Here is a 17,602-nt window from a genome sequence, read left to right on the forward strand (position 1 = left end):
TGAGGATCTCCTTCTCCAGGATGCCGAAAAAGCTGAATCACTCGGCTCACAATACGCCTCTGTGTATACCGTCGAGCCGCAGATCCTGGATTCCCAAACTCCAGTTCCTGACTCAGGCTTCCATCACCTTGTATTTGAGCGAGAATCTGTTATAAAAGCACTTCTGGAGTTACGGCAGAACTCCTCGCCTGGACCAGATGAGATGCACCCAGCTTTCCTCAGAACTATTGTCGAGCATATTGCAGAACCCGTCCGACACATATTCCAGCTTTCATTGGAAACCGGACGTCTACCTGTCGATTGGAAAATTGGCACAGTCAAACCAATCTTCAAGGGAGGAGCTCGCCATGATCCGACAAATTACAGACCCATATGTCTGACCTCGATTGTTTGTAAGGTCATGGAAAAACTACTAAAGCGGGCTCTACAAAATCACCTGAACAAGCTTGACGTGCTAACTGCTGCTCAGCATGGTTTCCAGGAAGGACGTTCCTGTGTATCGAATCTCCTAGTAGCCAGAGAGAAGTGGGTAGCTGCCGTCGACGCTGGTAAATGCCTTGATGTCATTTTCGTGGACTTCAGCAAAGCCTTTGACAGAGTACCTCACATGCGTCTCCTGCTTAAACTCCAAAGGGTTGGCGTAACTGGGAAGATCTTATCCTGGATTGCTGACTTTCTGGAAGGACGTTATATGCGAGTGAAAGTCAACGACGCATACTCAGCGCCTGTGCTTATGTCTAGTGGAGTGCCACAAGGATCGGTCCTTGGACCCGAACTCTTCAAACTCTACGTCAACGATCTCCCGCAAGAACTGAACATTCAGTGTTTACTGTACGCGGATGATTTGAAACTTTGGGCTGAAGTTACTAGCGTCGAGGATGCTGACCGTTTCCAAGACGTGTTAGATAGGCTCCATTGTTGGACGGAAAAATGGCTGCTTCCAATAAACCATGCCAAATGTTCAGTGCTCTCCATGGGAACTCAGAATCCACTCAGGGCGTACCATATTGGAGGATATCTCCTTAAAAACACCACAAGTGAGAAGGACCTTGGTGTCATAGTGTCGTCAGACCTAAAGACTAGTCTTGACACCACGAAGAAGGTCACCGCTGCCACCAGGATGTTTGGATCCATCCGACGGTCGTTTGCCCGTATGACTCCTGCGATTTTCAGACCCCTGTTTATTTCTCACGTGCGTCCCATTCTTGAGTACGGACTGCCTGCAGTATTCCCATTGACCAAGTACGAAACCGATATGCTGGAGCGTGTTCAACGTCGCGGTACGAAAACAGTCGCAAAACTTCACCAGCTTTCCTACGAAGATCGACTGGAACAGTTGAATCTCTTCTCTCTGGCCTACCGTCGTCACCGAGGAGATTTGATATATACCCGGCGCATTCTCCGAGGCGAACTTGGTGAAGACCTGAGGGAGTATTTCATCTTAAATAATGATACTTCGACACGTGGTCACAGTTTGAAGCTATACAAACCGAGGAGGTTACGCATCCATGGCGACGCTACTCTCTCTACCCGTGTAGTTAATAGCTGGAACCGCCTACCCGAATCATGTATCACAGCCCAGTCAGAGGAAAGTTTCAAGAGAAGTATTGACGCAGTGTTTACAGACTGAATGGTGAAACTGCCGACCGCGGTATCGGTACCGACTTTTTTCCGACATTTCAACCGCGGCTTGGTAGCATCCCTTCAACGTCCGGGAAGTGAAGGAGCTGACAAGGGACTCTTCCCTCTGCTTTCTACCTTTCAATGAATCAATGAATAAATCGGAATGGTTTAACCAAGTAAAAATAACGTAACTGTGCCTTTAAGGAGTAAAATGGAAAGTTGACGTCATTTTCAACTGCGCAGCCATGAACCGGAAGGAAGTTGATGACGCTGACGTAGGTTAGCAAGTTACATCTACCAAGTCGGCCGTGGCTTCTATGGTAAATATGATATTTTGTATTACTTTCATTTGAGATCTTCTCACAACGCCACCCCTAAGTTAATGTAGAGAGCGCGATATCAATTTTGATTGTCAATATGGACTTCTCCCCACTTGCTCGAGTACATAAATAGCATTCAAATAGCCAGGAGCTAGCGTGTTCGGCTTGCCTTTCTAAATCAAATTACTTCATTACTCAACACAAAGCGCTTGTTCTGCTCATTAAAAAACGATGGACGCAATTTATGTTGCAATCTTCAATTTCGCATAGTTTTTCTTCGTCGCTATATTTTTTGATCGAAACTAGACTAACGTGAACAAATGGTGGAAAGAGGAAATGAAAGGGATAGACTTGTAGCAAGCCACCAAATCAAATTAAGAAATGGGCACGTTATCATTACCAGTTAACAGTAAACAAAAGCTCGATCACTGTAACTCAGAAATGATGTTTGACATGAATGTTTCTGTGCCACCTTTAGAGTTGACGTAAATTGAACAAAACCAAAAAAAAAGTCAAATTACTGTAATTAATTAAATGATCTCCTAATAAATGTGAAACACATAAACTGTATCATATTTGCATGTTATTTGGAAATTTGAAAAAGATAAAATAACACTGCTGCTCATCCTGATATTACCTTGATATTTGAAATAATTGCTTTATTTACATCCGTAATTCACTTGTCGTATGTTTTGGTATCATACTGAACGCAGTCACTAATTGTTGCCATTAACAATGAGTTGTAACAGTAATGACAGGAAACGCCATCAGTTCTGAGCATCATCGACATTAGTTGTTGTAGTAATCATTTGTCAAATGGTTGACTGTTTCATGGCTTGGAAGCATAACACATTGACAAGCATGATTGTTCTGTTTGGTTGTGCTCCAGGAAGAGATGTCAGGAGAGAGCGCCGTGAGCTCGCCAGTGCCGGCAGCTACCACCCGGACCACATCCTTCAAAGGTTCCAGCCCCAGCTCGAAATATGTGAAGTTAAATGTAGGCGGGGCTCTGTACTACACAACAATGCAGACTCTGACCAAACAAGACACCATGCTTAAAGCCATGTTCAGTGGCAGGATGGAGGTCCTCACGGACAGTGAAGGTGAGTTGCTCGGAAATCTTCAAGTGCATAAATTATCAAGTTGACCATTTGGTGTCGAAAAATTGAACTTACAATTGGTAAATTCGATTTCTTATGAAGGTTGGATTCTGATTGATCGCTGCGGCAAACATTTTGGAACGATACTAAACTACCTTAGAGATGGAGCGGTGCCGTTACCGGATAGTCGGCGGGAAACCGAGGAGCTGCTTGCAGAAGCCAAGTATTATCTTGTCCAAGGCCTCGCAGATGAATGCACGGCTGCTTTGCAGGTACTTCCTGTAACTGCGAAAGGACATTTTGCTCGTTAAATGCTTTTGCAATTATTTTTATTTTTAAATCCCTTGTCCTGCAGAATAAAGAAACGTATGAGCCCCTTTGTAAAGTGCCTCTGATGACATCATCGAAGGAGGAGCAGAAGCTAATTGCAACTTCAAATAAGGTGTCTATAGCATATTAGTGTTCCTCATCAGGATCCTTTTGCCAATTGTTTTAAACACATTTTTGTGTCTTCCCAGCCTACAGTCAAACTGCTGTATAACAGAAGCAATAACAAATATTCCTACACCAGGTGAGTCTTCCAAACTGAAGCTCTTGACACTTCCAGACAGATTCAAACTGGTTCTATATTATATGAGCTGTTTCTCCAAACCCCCCCCCAGCAATTCTGACGACAACATGCTGAAAAATATTGAGCTGTTTGACAAGCTGTCGTTGCGGTTCAACGGCCGCGTACTCTTCATCAAAGATGTCATCGGGGATGAGATCTGCTGCTGGTCCTTCTACGGGCAGGGTCGGAAGATAGCTGAAGTGTGCTGCACGTCCATCGTTTATGCCACTGAGAAGAAGCAGACAAAGGTGAGGAGATCTATTTTGGTCATAAATGTACATTAGAAAGGGTAAGTTGATTCAAATAAAAAACATGCGGGTTTACACATAGTTAACATGATTGTTGAGGGACTGGCAAGTTGACTTTTTTTTTTTTGCTTGGATGATGGCATAGACTTGCATTACTGTGAAATGTGACCATTGTCTCCAATCTTTGCATGTGTGAACTAGGTGGAGTTCCCTGAAGCTCGCATCTACGAGGAGACCCTCAATATCCTCTTATACGAATCCCACGACGGGAGGGGGCCAGACAACGCTCTGCTGGAGGCAACAGGCGGCGCCGCCGGACGATCCCATCATCTGGACGAAGATGACGAGCGAGAACGAATTGAGCGAGTTCGTAGGATCCACATTAAACTACCCAACGACCGAACGCAGCACCACCACCAGTGACCTCCCACCTGTTTTAGCTGAGGCCTTGCACCGCACCCGTGCCTTAGACCTTCCCTCAACAGCGCCTCTCTAACATGCATTACCAGGAGACGGTATTAGTGTGTAGCTGTGCCGTTCATGTGTTCGTTGTGTCTCCTTTGCTGCGGTCTGGCTAACTGACTGCAGTGTGTGTTCAATTGTATCACGGTTGTCTTCTGGCACGCAGAAGTTCATAATCATATGTGGTTGTTCACCGAAGTTTCAACTAACGTCTATGTTGTATGTGTGTTCATCACAAGTGGTCCTAAGGAGATCAAAAAATTATGATGTCAGTAGTTACAAGTGGATCATGTCATATTTTCCTTTCCATGTGGCTTTGAGTGCTTCACTGATCATTCAGAGAATGACCCAAGTGTTAATCACGAAGTGGCCACCTGATGGCACTGTTTTTATTCTTAGACATTTTTATTAGATGTTATTGTTTAATACACAGAAGTGGATCAAATATTTCCAAGTCTACCTTATTTAGTTTGAACCCTTATTCTTTTTCTGTTCTTATTTTGTATGGCGGTAACTTGAGCCCTCACCTGTGGTGGTAATATGGACTTCATGATGGATAGATGCTAAGATTGGGGTGAACAAGTGTAACTGAAGATCTCCCTGCCAGAAACAGATTTGCATGGACATGCTTTTTATCAAGGGGGTAAATTGACGCTGCCCATCACAGAAAGTTCAGTTTTGCACAGTTATAAATCAATATGTGTAACAATCACTCGTAGATCTATTGTACAGATTGTATATGTTATATATTTATACATCTAAAATAAATTTCTATAAATGTATGAATTGCTTCTGGTTTTATCTTGCATGTTCTGATTGCTAGGAAACATACAAAGCTTCTACTGTACACATTTCATTAGAGATAACAGCCCAAAGTGCAAGCATCCAAAAATATTACCAAAATTATGCTTTTAACATGCAACATTTTTAATTTTTGCAATATGTATTATAATTGTTGTACCACTGCAGTGTAACTACAACTATCAATAGTAATATTAATACTTCTTGTAAATATAGTGCACTTTATGGTGGGTGAGTTGATAAAAAGTAGCTGATTAAAATATCCGATGGTATGAGTGTAAATTTAATCAATGAGGAAGTGATGACATCATTCATTGCATAGGCCCATCCTAAAGTGCATAACAGTTGAGGTCAGAGGTTTATCCAGTGGCCATATCTCTCCAGCTTTGGGGTTTCTGATGAAATATGCAAGGGGCCTTGTGTGTCTCCTCTACCCCTCGTGTTACCTCGGCCTGGCCCGAGTGGCAACCTGTCATCACAAATGTTGCTCATTAACTTCCCCTGACTCAAAAGCATTGTCATTGATGATGCCAAAGGTTTTCATGACAATCTAGAACGCACCACCATGAGGTGTCCATTCTTGGCCTTGTACACGTTCGGCTCCGGGCCAATGGTGAATTCTATCACGCTCTCTTTTCCAGGCTGAAACTCTATCTTGATGCTGAAAACATTTCGATCAGCATAACACCTACGCTATCAATATCCAATCCCTTCAATTTGACCATTTGGTGACTTACCTGCCTTGGCTCACCCTGACTGCATTTTGCTTGTTAGCAATGATGCTGAGTTTGGTCACCAGCTCAAACAAGTGGTTGCACTGCAGTACAAGATCTCCCTGAAACAATGTGACTCATTTATCTTGTTAGAAGACGTTGGACCATGTTGACCTGATTTTAACATGTTACATTTGTAATAGTAGCATTTAATATAAATCGATCTCCGTACCTTTTGTTTGGGCTCCTCACATGTTACGTGTAACACAATGATGCTGTCAGTCAAATTACTGACGGAAATCCCTACAACGAGAGATGCATCGTCCATAAACTCGGAGTTGAACATAAAATCGTAATGGTTGGTGTGTAGCTTGTTGACCTTTGAGAGCAGTATAGGAAATTCTCTGTTTGATCCTTGCCTCCTCCACCATGTAGGCCGCCGCCTGGGTGAAGATGAGCTGCCGCGGCCTCGTTTTGAAACCGTTCCTGTCGTATTTAATCATCAGGACGCTGTACTGTAGAAATACGAGTCCCATCACAGAATAAGATTGGGTTATAGAATATCAGCGCTAAAAAACCCCACATCTTTTTTCACCTTGATGTGCTCATGTCGAATCATTTGTAAGACCCTCGCGTTGATATCTTGATCACCTGAAACGATGCAAAGTTTTGTTCAGAAATGTTTTTTTTTCCTTTGGGCATTTATTTACTCTACCGCAGATCATGCTGAGTAGTTATTATAAGGTGGCATCAATTTGGCAGGAGGCCTTTTAGTTTGTGTACAAAACGTTCATGTCTGTCTTTCTGATGACAGAAAATTGCTACTTTCATATTGTTAGATTAATTGACGACTAAATCAGGAGTCATAAATGTTTTTGGGTCCCGATTATTGTGACGGCTTAGGTTGACAAACACTAAAATTGCATTACAATTAGGCGAGCTAACTAACGTATTTTTCATTTTCCTAATCTTTCAAATGTTCTTAACTTTTTATTTCAATATTTACAATAAACCAATGAACAATTTAAATGTAACAAATAATTGATTCCAAATTGATACATTTTGAAATGTAGGTATGAAAAAAAATCTGTAATGAAGTTGCTTGGTAGGCCAGATTGAAGAACTGAGTGCGCCAATGCGGTCCACGGGTTCACTCTTACAATGAAAAATGGACAAATGTGCAAATTGTTTCCACCAAACTGTCCACGTCCAATTTGTTCCTCAACACTTTTGGATTCTTGTATCTACTCTGATGTGCTGGACCGACTCTCAACTCATTCTGAGCCTGTCTGATTATTTTCAGAAACAATCAAAGTATGTTACTCACTGATTCGTGTTTCTACAAAAGGTTGGGCGACACTTTGTGGATAACTTTCCTTTTTCCCCTTGAATATGGAGCTGGCAATGAACTTCATTTGAAGCTGAAAAAAGACATTGAAATTAGCAATAAAATAAAGGATTATTATTTGACATGTATTACCTGTATTTTCCTCTGGGGCGTGATCCCTCTAACGTATTTCCGCACCATGAGGCGGTAGTGCAGTTTACGAAGTATTTCCGACGTCTGGAGCGGGCAGAACATGCAAAGGTTGACTGGCATACAACTCAATTTGGGCATCGATGTTGTTTCCGTGTACCTCGGCCAGCACTTGAGGTGGAGATAGCCACGTGGTTTTATCCAATACGTTTTTTGGCAAGTTTTCTTTAAGCCGGTTCAGGTAATTCTGTCTCACAAAGGCCAAATACTCTGAGTTATCTGTGACTTTTGCTTGCCCTCTGGTCATGTAGCCTTTGATGAATCTGAAAATAAAAATGGTACAGCCCAGGAATATATTTCACATTTTCTTGTTATGTTATTCCGCTCTTGTTTTCTTACTGTTTAATGACTTTCACAGCCCACACTCTCTTGTCTCTCTCCTTCCTTGCCTGCACTCCTCTCCAACATGTCTCGATCTTTGTTGCTGTGGGCATCGAAGGAAGAAAGTGGAATAATTTACCCACATTAAATCACTCATTACTTCAGGAAGCGTCTTATGCACGCACCGGCCTCCTTCTGTTTTCGAAACTCGCCCTTTGCCCGGTAGCCTTTGTATTTGGCCTGGAGTCTTGATGCTGAAATATAAACACACCATTCATTCAATGTGTAATTGTTCAAGCCTTGATCACGATGCACATCATCGGATTTGCTCTCACCTAATTGATGTTTGCACTTTTCGAACGCATCCTCTGTAGCATACAAGGTTCTTGGATGGCGGATGAATATTTTGGTTCTAATGAAAAAGTTGAACATATTTCATTTCAATTCTCAAGGTATAGTCGAGTGAACTAGAGTCAAGTAAGACCTGATATTGCTATTTTCAAAGGTGGGCGGATCTGAGTGGGAAGGCTGTGACGCTATGTGAGTGGTCACAGCAGACTTCAATCATGGCCATTTGGAGCAGCTTTCATTCCCTTTAAATGCCACAAGATGGGGGTCCCTGGATACCGACACCTTTCGTTCATATGCGCCCCATAACATCATATTTAATGGAATAAATATAAATTAATAATAATACATTTAATCAAATACAATGATTCAATGCTTCATAGGGGTTGATACCTGCTGTTAATAGATGGGGTGTAATGTAAATAAAAAATAGGCACGTTGCATTTGCCCAGCTGTCTAACTCTGTGCTGGTGTTGGATGTGGTCTGAGGTGATTTCCTGTCAAATTGTCATTCGATCGGGCATAAATCCAAGAGTTTGCTCCGCCGTGCATCAAATTTGAAATGAGAGAATATTGGCAAAACAATAATAACAACGCTTTTAGTGCCTTTGCAGAGCATTCACCTGAATCTAAGTTTGAAAATCCAGTTTTTATTCATGATTTACACAACCCCCCAAATTTTATTGCAATTAAGGTTCTTACATGGCACAAACATGATGTATTGGGTCAACAAACGACATGAGGTGACTTTTGTAATCAAGACATTTTCCTCACCTTCCCATTTTGTACTCATTTGGAAAATAGCCCAGATGTTGAACCAGCACCAACACACCATCAGCAGGTTCTCCTCTCCAGTGTGGCCAAGTGGCTGGGCACAGAGCTTTATAGCTGTTTAGTGTCAAATGTATTGGCATCAGCATAATCAGCAAAAAAAGGAATTATAAATTTGTCGTAGGAATAATATCCTACCGATGTAAAAAGACATCGTACTTCCTCCTATACGCAAAACCAGCACGTCTGACTCTCAGGTGCTGCATCAGGCCCAAATATTTGATCTGATGTCTGATGAGAGCTTCATCAAACTGTCCTGGGTTAGAGAAGGAGGCTAAGTGGAGAATTCATTGCGCATCTTCTTTTATAAACAACAAGTACCTGGCTTCCTGGACTCATTGGATTTAAGGCAACGTATGTACCAGGCGTCTTTGGCCATGAGGATCTCTGTCAGCTTCAGCAGGCTGCTCTTAAACTGGGTGGCCACCTACATAGAGAATGCAGCTCATAATCCCAAGTCAACAGTTCATCTGTCAGGTGCACAAGATGTGAAGATGAGATGTCACACTGACTCAACTTACTGTTTCTGGTCTCCGCCTGCTGTCCGGGTCCATGCAGGAGAAGCATTGCCTGACAATGCTGTTTTTTGATTGACATATCAGCTGGGAGAAGGTGGCAAAACAGGAAAAAAAAAAAAAAAGGCACCATGAGGTTGATGACTATTTCGATCATTCATGTCAAAAATTCAAGTTGTATACTTACATCTTTAATGTTTTTGTATAAGAGGTCATTATTTTTATCCAGAAAACCTTTTAAATGACAGAAAACAATTTTAGGCAGTTTGCTCAAAGCAATATTTAAATATTTGAGGGCTGAAAGGTAGATTGATCTTTAATTTACCCACAACACAATAGGTGACCTCGCCGGCATAATGCAAGAGACGAAAATCTCCTCTTTCCATCGTCCTCCGTGTCTTTTTGTCTGCCAGCTTGTGTCTACGCTCAAAGAGGGTGAGGACGGATTTTCTGTCAGCCATAACATGACATTTCAGTGTGATGTGAACTCACGAGACAAAGTGCGGGTGGTTCCCCATTTTTTCTTCCAGTCTCTCCAGGAATGTGAGGTCTGTAGCCTCTCCTGGTCTCAGACACTCCTCATCCTGTAGGTTCAGAATCAGAAGCGTAGCATAATTTTCCCCAATCAAGGTCAAGATTGTACCCAGCAAGCACATACCAGGATTGATATGATTCCTCTATGTCTCTCCTCCACGAGATCACAAATGATCTTGTTATTGAAAAACTGCACCGGCTCCCACTGAGGAAAGCAAAACTTGAGTGGAACTCTAAATTTGGTTGACTCATGTTTTATTTTGGGGTTGAATCTCAGTACCTCAATATCCTCCGCTTGATATTCTTCCTGCTCTGCCTTGAGCGTGAGCTGGATGAAAAGTTGCTGGAGCTTCTCGTTGCAGTAGTTTATACAGAACTGCTCAAAACTGAACACACAAGCGTACAGACAATCCAGGCGAACATATATACAAATAAAATATCTAATAAAGCAAAAGTGGTCTACCTGTTGATATTAAAAACCTCAAAACCGTAGATGTCCAAAAGTCCAATGACAGTTTTTCTTGAAGGGTCCTAAAATTAAAAATCATAATCACAATAAAGTGTCACACATTACCGTAGTGCTTGACAAGATGTCCCTTATTTTTTTCTATCTCACAGTGTTCTCCATGGACTCATTTATCCTGTTTACCAGCCAGGTGAAGGTATGCCCATAAATGGCCTTGGCCAGGGCATCCCGCACATAGATGGCGTGATCCAGAGAAAATGGACTGAGCACCTTGAGAGAAAGTCAAATACAGTCCTAATGAGCCAATATTGTATTGCGTAACATTTCTATTCGAAAAGAATTTGTCATACCTGGTCCGTTTTGGCTTCAATCTTCCTGTACGTTAAACCTTCTTGCAGACTGTGAGCATCAATTCCAAGAAGCTGCAAAAACCAGTTGGACTTTTTGGGTCTTTGCACTTAAAACAATTGAAACGTTGTCTTACATTTGACACCCAACGTAACTCCGCATTGGTGTTGTTGAGGGTGGCACAACCTTTACTGTCAGGCTGAAACTTAACATTCCCCAGGTGAAGAACACTCGCAACGATCCCAAACAAGTGCTGCACACAAGTTGCAAGGCCATTAAAATGATTACTGTTGCCTTTAACATCAGTAAAATGACCCAACTTACATTTGTGTTGATCGCATCAATGTCAATAACTTGAAGTGCATTTTTGACTGTCTTCCAGTCATTTCTGTCATTGATAGATGGCACAATGGCACACTCTCCCTGTCGGATCGTTGACACGGTGACAGTTGGCAAAGGTACCAACGCAATGCGCCAATGTGAGAAATCACACGCACGTACTTGGGTTAGATAGCTATAATGCTGACAGTCTCTCTCCAGGCCTAGCTGGTGCAGCAGGTCCTCCTCTCCTCCCTCCAGGAGCTGGTAGAAAATGTGGAAGTTTCTCTCCCCGTGGTTCTGATGCACCACCCTGGACTTTTCAAGCAGGTAGTTTAGGATGTGCCCACCAACTGCATCGCCCTATTGCACAGGATTCAGCAGGTAACAACTCAATTTAAGAATCTACGTCATAGATGATGGTCCAGTGGACAATTTTGTACACCTCTCTTGATCTCAGTATCTAAGAAATAAGTTCAGGTCACTCACAAGTTAGCTACAGCTCCAATACATTAGTGTATCAAAATACCTTTTACAAGTTCCCACTTTTCCTGCAAAAAAGCTAACAGTCATGTGGAAAAATGTATCTAATATTCAAATATAGAAATATAAAATAATTACATATTAAGATGAAGGATTAAATCTGACCTTTCTTACCTCACCATCAAACTGAATGTCCATATACTTTCCAAATCGACTTGAGTTGTCATTTTTCAGCGTTTTGGCATTCCCAAAAGCCTGCAGAGAAACATTGTAGACGGTAATTCACCCGAGCCTGACCTGTTTTTGGCAAATGTCATCACATCATACTAGAGCATTGACCTCAAGGACAGGGTTGGACATGAGCATCTTGTCCCTGACAGTGTTGAGCAGAGCAGTGCTTGGACAGCTGACTGCGTAATACTGTAGAATCTTTTTGGAGGCTTCCGTCTTCCCTGCTCCGCTCTCTCCCGAGATGAGGATGAAGTGATTGTTGAACTCGGTCAACATGGTGTGGTAGGCGTTGTCGGCCAGAGCATAGCTAGGCCAGTCGACACAATCTTAGGTCAAGTATAAACTGCAATCCACGGAAACACTCACAATGGTTTTTATACTCACATATGTGGTGGAAGCTCAAAAAAGTTGACCCCCATGTACAAATCCATCTGTTTCTTATTGTAGATATCCAACTCTTTGTAGGGGTTTACAGATACCAATAAAGTGCCAATGTAGGTCTAAAAGAGAGAGTCAAAGTTATACAACGTTAATAGTAAGAAAGAGTTTTGTCTCCCGCTCACGTAAATGAGATCCTTGCTGAAGCGTTTCTTGAGGTTGTTGAGGAAGGCTCCCTCTGTTGTCTCATCCAAGAGAACAAAGTCTTGAATGCCAACTTGGTCCCTTGCGTTGAGGGCACCCTCCATGTCCATTTCCACCTGTGGGAAAAAACAGTACGGCCGCCATTATTGTGGAAATAGAGGAAAATAATCTTATACTCGTCGGACAAGGTGGAATTAAAATTTATGGTGGAGCCTCCTAACTGTGATCAGATAATGATCATTATCAAGGTACTGCCTTTTTGTTTTACTGTTGCGTAACGCTTAATCATGTTAAAAATCTATAAAATGTTTACGCGGGGTGACTTCACTTTCAAGCAATAATTACCCCGCTCCAAAATGAATAATGATTATTTTTGTTCAGTGAGTTTTGAACTCCTGACCTTTTAGTGTTGGTCCCAATGCAATGCCTCACAAGAATAACTATTTTACTCCTAATCACATAATGTGATTATTTGAACTTCTGACTGAATGTTTGAATGGCCTCGTGGCGGTAAATGGAGGTGAAATAAAATTGCCAAAAAAAACTCGGCACCTGTTGTTATCTACATAGAGCACCGGCCTGCATGTTCTCCAGTGCTGATGCGCCGAGCAAACACGACACACTGTGCAAATGGGATTCTGGGGAGCCCCCCGAAAACCAGCGGCACATTCAATAAGCATAGTGGGAAAAATTCCTCCAATCTGTTTTGCATTCTCAGCACCGACACTCGGACCAAAGGTTTTCCCAGCTTTTGTTGGTTTTGTATTTTCTCCGACTCTCTTTTGGAAGCAGAAGTCCTTTGATTCTCAATTCTTTCTGTAAAAACATTTAAAAAAAGATAATCCATTGGATCTAATTGACACAAAGCCCTTCACCCCCTCCCATCCTGCCCCCTATCCTTTGCCTATGGCCTTCATTTCTTCTGAGAAAGGCCAAGTGTTTTTGTCCTGTAAATACCACGAAGCGGGGACAAAAAAGATGTCTTTAAAATGCAGTCTACAATCCATTACACATATTCCCCCTGCATATCCATTCAGTAATTATTCATTAGAAAACATTTAACGTCACAATGAATTTCACACTAGGCAGTCGAAACACAATGGAGGAGATTTGGCCTATTTTGGGGCGAGGACTTTGGGAGGCGCGGGTTGGCTGTACAGAGTGAAGGCGAAGGCTGGAGAAAGAGGCGATGGCGGGAAGGGGCAATGGGGGGGGGGGGGGGGGGGTGATGGTTGCCGTATTTGTCTGATCTGAGAAGCTCTGAAACAGGGCCGTCTTGAGACAAGGGGGCAGACTAAACAGTGCAGTAACGGTCTGTGCCCCGCTGCTTGCTGTGACACTCATTTAGTGTGCCCCGAGGGGGAACAATAGAGGCTTGTTCTTAGTTATCCTGTGTTGTAATTTGGACTTCATTACTTTGCTTGGGGGCCCCACTGGAGAGAGGAGGCTAGTCAGATGTTTTTTTTTTTCTACGTCAGCCACTGTACCCTAATATGCTTTCGCCCCGTCTCCGGGACAATACCCCCGAAACACCACACCATTAACCCTTCGCCGCCCCACCCCACCCACTTTAAGCCAATGAGACAGGTGAACAATATCATTGAAGGAACCCTTTTTGGGACGTCAGAATCAATCTGGTGATGCCATGGGGGCAATGCCGGTGTCTGGTGTCTTTGACACCCCCTTTATTCATGGGAAAAAAAATTCTCTCGGGGCGGTAAAAGTAGACAATATAGTGGAACAGCGTGACTTAGGGGTCTGCCATACAGTATTACAAGGGAGAACGTGGACAGATAAGCTCCTGTCAAGATGACGATTCATGGATTCAATGGTCATAATCGTGCTAATGTTTGGGGGTTTCATTGAGCGTTTCGAAGAGTTCAATGTTTTCGTTGGGCTTCAAAATGAGGGACGTGTCTCTAATCAAGAGAGACAAGATGAGCCAAAAAGCAGGTACAGTGGAGTCTCAGTGTTAAAGACAAGTGTTGCTATTGGAAAGAACAAAAAGTGGATTTTTTTTTCTCCCAGGTTCCATAACCGTACAGACAATTAAGTACAATTTAAGCAAAGCAAAACATTTTCAGCATTTGCCTTTGGAAGGCAAGTTCATGTGCATACAAGTGTACCGGATAGCAATTTGTGCGATAATTAAGCATTTGAAAGCCCAATCAGGTCAACGATGGAATGAATGGTCATCCGGTGGGCCTTTGTCAGCACACATCCTTGCCGCACTGCCATTTGTATTGTAATTAAGAGATGTCCCCTCATCTTGTCTCGAGTGTCACTGTTGCCTGAGACTGTGTGACCTCATCCATGTGAGAAGCAACCTTCAATGGAGGAGACGGAGCAATTTACCAACAAAGCGACAGGGCGTTTTATCCACCTGAAAGCGTTACATTAAAATGATGCAACTGTAAAGTCTCATCTATTTTGTAACATACTATAATATCCACCAAACCCAGTACAAAAACGTTAAAACTGCGCTGAGCCACAAATAATCATCAAACCTGCATTTCTGAAGTTGTATTTTGGTCTCGTCAGTCAGGATCCAAACTTGTAAACACTCCCGTCCTCCCTTGTCTGCTTGCATTGAGTCACCTGCAGAAATCGGCCTTTTGCTGAGGCTGTTGCTGCTTGGAGGCCGATGCACACGTCCGACCCATCCTGACCCACACCTAGGCCACAGTGCACCAGTTGCTTAATCATTCATGCCGTGGGAGGTGGAGGGACCAAGATATCTTATTCGGTTCTTACCTGAGTGTCTACTTCTATGCTGAGTGTAGCGTAACCACCCAGAAACTGGATCCAAACCACTCCGTTTCACTGCCAGACCCCCCCCCCCCCACAACCTTTCTCCTCCTTCTTCATCCATTTCCTTATCTCTTCCTCAAGTGCTTTGAGCTCCATTGTACAATTTATCAAAAAAGCCCCCCTACCTCGAATCTTCTTCCCCCTCACTGTGCCAACATCCAGATCTGGTTACTGATCTTTGATTAGGTGGATACATATCAGGACATACTTGATTGCTCAGCATTACAAAGCTGTGGCGGACAACACCATTGTTGTCATGAGAGGACTTATCTGCCAAAATGAATTTTCTGCTTGGGTGAAAACTGGTCAGATTTGACCATCTTCAGTTCTTATTATTATTACATCAATAACAAAGATCTGATAGACATTGAGTGCAGAATTGTGAGAGGGTTCGAATATTTTGGCTACCTTATTTATTCAAAACTAGGAATGGGCGACGATCGATGCCAGCCGATTGTCAGCCTTATGTCAAAGTATCGGTACTCACAATACCAGTATCGGCCTCCCTCTTGTGGCAGTTTTACGATCAGGAACTAAAAATGAACATTTAGAAGTCTACAAAATGTAGTAATGCAATTTTAAAGACAATTACTGTATTGTTTGTGACATAGAGGTCTTTAAAATGATCTGTCATTATTTTGGGGGAGAACTTTTATGCATCAAAAGTACTAGTGGCATCTGTACTTGGTATCGGGGACTTGTAGAATCATTCTATGAACCCGTGACACCTTGCAAGGAGGGTGGAATCAACTGTTTACAGCTGTTACCCGGTAACGGCCACTAAACACAGACACACACACAAACACACACCCCAGAAACCACAGGTGTCCACTTTCTTTGTTCTACTGACTCACCTACAATATAAGAAGCTAGTGTATTTCCCCCATTCATTGATTGATTAACTATTGAAAAGCTTTCAGTCTACTTAGATGATTGAGTGGTTGAGTTTCTTTGACCCATCCAGTCAAGAGAAGTTGCGAAGCTTACCTTGGTTTGCCCCACCTCTCGCCCCGGCTGAGTGGTCCTGCAATGCTCGTCCAATCTTAACAAGCTTTGTGCTACCCACTGGGCTATGATTCAGCACGAGACCCGGCAAATCCAATTACACAGGAGTCAGCGAGGTTGATTTTCCCATTATGGATTCCATGCTGTGAATGAGAGCTGATGATAACATTCATATCACACCACAGCTGCCCCTGCACTCTCCTCTTATTTTTGTCCTGCCGCTCTTCCTATCTCATTCTTTGTTGAAATACCTCCTTTCTTCTTTTGTCTTTCTTTCCATCGCTGCTACTTTCATAGTCAATTATTTTCATTTTTAAGAGACCCGTAACAAATGTTGGGTTCAGTCATCATATTGGTTCAAAAGAGATGGGTCAAAGAGGTTACTGGATGAAGTCGAAATTTAATAAAGCGCAAGATAGATTTTTGATCGTATGCTGTACCTCCTCACTTTTGTGTTTTGAAATCTGGGCTTCAAATACTACATACAAATCCAAACTACCTGACCAAGAGACCTCTGAGTGCCACCATGGAAGACACCATATGCCCGCTGTGCTGCATAAAAAGTTACATGAGCTCTTTTAGAGCCAAGGCTATTTTCCACTAAGTCAACTCTATAAAGAAACAAACAGAACTTTTGCTCCAGCACCAGTGAACCAGACTGACCCCGCCTCAGACCAAAGGTCAACTAAAGGGGTCACACCACTGATTGACCCTAGTAAATTGAACTGAAAAGAAACTTTTCTGTGATGTTTCAGGACAGGAAGATGATTGGCTGACTGACCTTCTCACTGACTGACTCACTTACGTACTTGCTGACGAGCGAGATGATTGTCAGACCAAATGACTAAATTACAGACTGACCCTGATCATGGTGAGTATCTAGTTCACTGTCTCTCTGACCCATTCCAGCAGGAATTTGTTTGTGGTCGCTCAGCAGCTAGTGCTGAGTTCCATTTAAGCATGGTTGACAGCAGCTTATCCCGGGTGGCCAGAGGGTCACCCAAGGACAGGGGTACCAAACTCATTTTTGCTGCGGGCCGCATCGTCGTCATAGTTTCCTTCGGAGGGCCATTATGACTGTCAACCCAAATAAATGTATGAACGCCTCATATTATATACAGCATAGACTACACAAATCAATGAATAACTAGTTTTCAAATCTGAAACAAGTAAAAAAATATTTTGAAAAGTTTTTAACAGTGAAGACAGTTTGCAATTCTAGTACTGACATGAATTTGATTCGTCTTCGCGGCCATATAAAAGGATGTGGCGGGCCGTATCTGGCCCCCAGGCCTCGAGTTTGACACCTAGGCCCTAGGCGATATCCTGCTCTATGTGGGTGGAGGGGTCTCTCTCTGCCCAGAGAGGATATTAGAGTGGTAAGCTGACCTCATT

General features: G+C 42.7%; 2 protein-coding genes across 3 annotated transcripts; one reads left to right on the forward strand and one right to left on the reverse strand.

Annotated features, from left to right (window-relative positions):
* Nucleotides 1–1,784: 1,784 nt before the first annotated feature.
* Nucleotides 1,785–5,145, forward strand: kctd10 (potassium channel tetramerization domain containing 10). Its single transcript, XM_061277784.1, has 7 exons — nt 1,785–1,943; nt 2,833–3,046; nt 3,146–3,315; nt 3,399–3,485; nt 3,562–3,614; nt 3,706–3,901; nt 4,103–5,145. Exons 1-7 carry the CDS (start codon nt 1,941–1,943, stop codon nt 4,322–4,324), a joined length of 945 nt encoding a protein of 314 aa, XP_061133768.1. The 5' UTR covers nt 1,785–1,940; the 3' UTR covers nt 4,325–5,145.
* myo1ha (myosin IHa) lies at nt 4,350–12,504 on the reverse strand. Of its 2 annotated transcripts, none has more exons than XM_061277782.1 (31): nt 12,373–12,504; nt 12,194–12,309; nt 11,918–12,116; nt 11,753–11,833; nt 11,279–11,458; nt 11,102–11,200; nt 10,914–11,030; nt 10,780–10,851; nt 10,580–10,699; nt 10,427–10,494; nt 10,244–10,349; nt 10,088–10,168; nt 9,922–10,013; nt 9,755–9,849; nt 9,617–9,663; nt 9,436–9,516; nt 9,236–9,341; nt 9,053–9,170; nt 8,858–8,971; nt 8,071–8,147; nt 7,921–7,989; nt 7,754–7,838; nt 7,515–7,677; nt 7,358–7,441; nt 7,205–7,298; nt 6,473–6,528; nt 6,257–6,392; nt 6,110–6,180; nt 5,902–5,999; nt 5,726–5,825; nt 4,350–5,633 (listed from the first exon to the last, which is right to left on the reverse strand). In XM_061277782.1, exons 1-31 carry the CDS (start codon nt 12,499–12,501, stop codon nt 5,607–5,609), a joined length of 3,081 nt encoding a protein of 1,026 aa, XP_061133766.1. In that variant the 5' UTR covers nt 12,502–12,504; the 3' UTR covers nt 4,350–5,606. The 2 variants fall into 2 exon arrangements, with proteins under 2 accessions (XP_061133766.1, XP_061133765.1); XM_061277781.1 differs by having other exon boundaries at nt 9,074–9,170; nt 12,373–12,503.
* Between the last annotated feature and the right edge of the window lie 5,098 nt (nt 12,505–17,602).

Source organism: Syngnathus typhle, linkage group LG5 (genome assembly GCF_033458585.1).
Source record: "Syngnathus typhle isolate RoL2023-S1 ecotype Sweden linkage group LG5, RoL_Styp_1.0, whole genome shotgun sequence".
Classification (NCBI taxonomy): Eukaryota; Metazoa; Chordata; class Actinopteri; order Syngnathiformes; family Syngnathidae; genus Syngnathus; species Syngnathus typhle.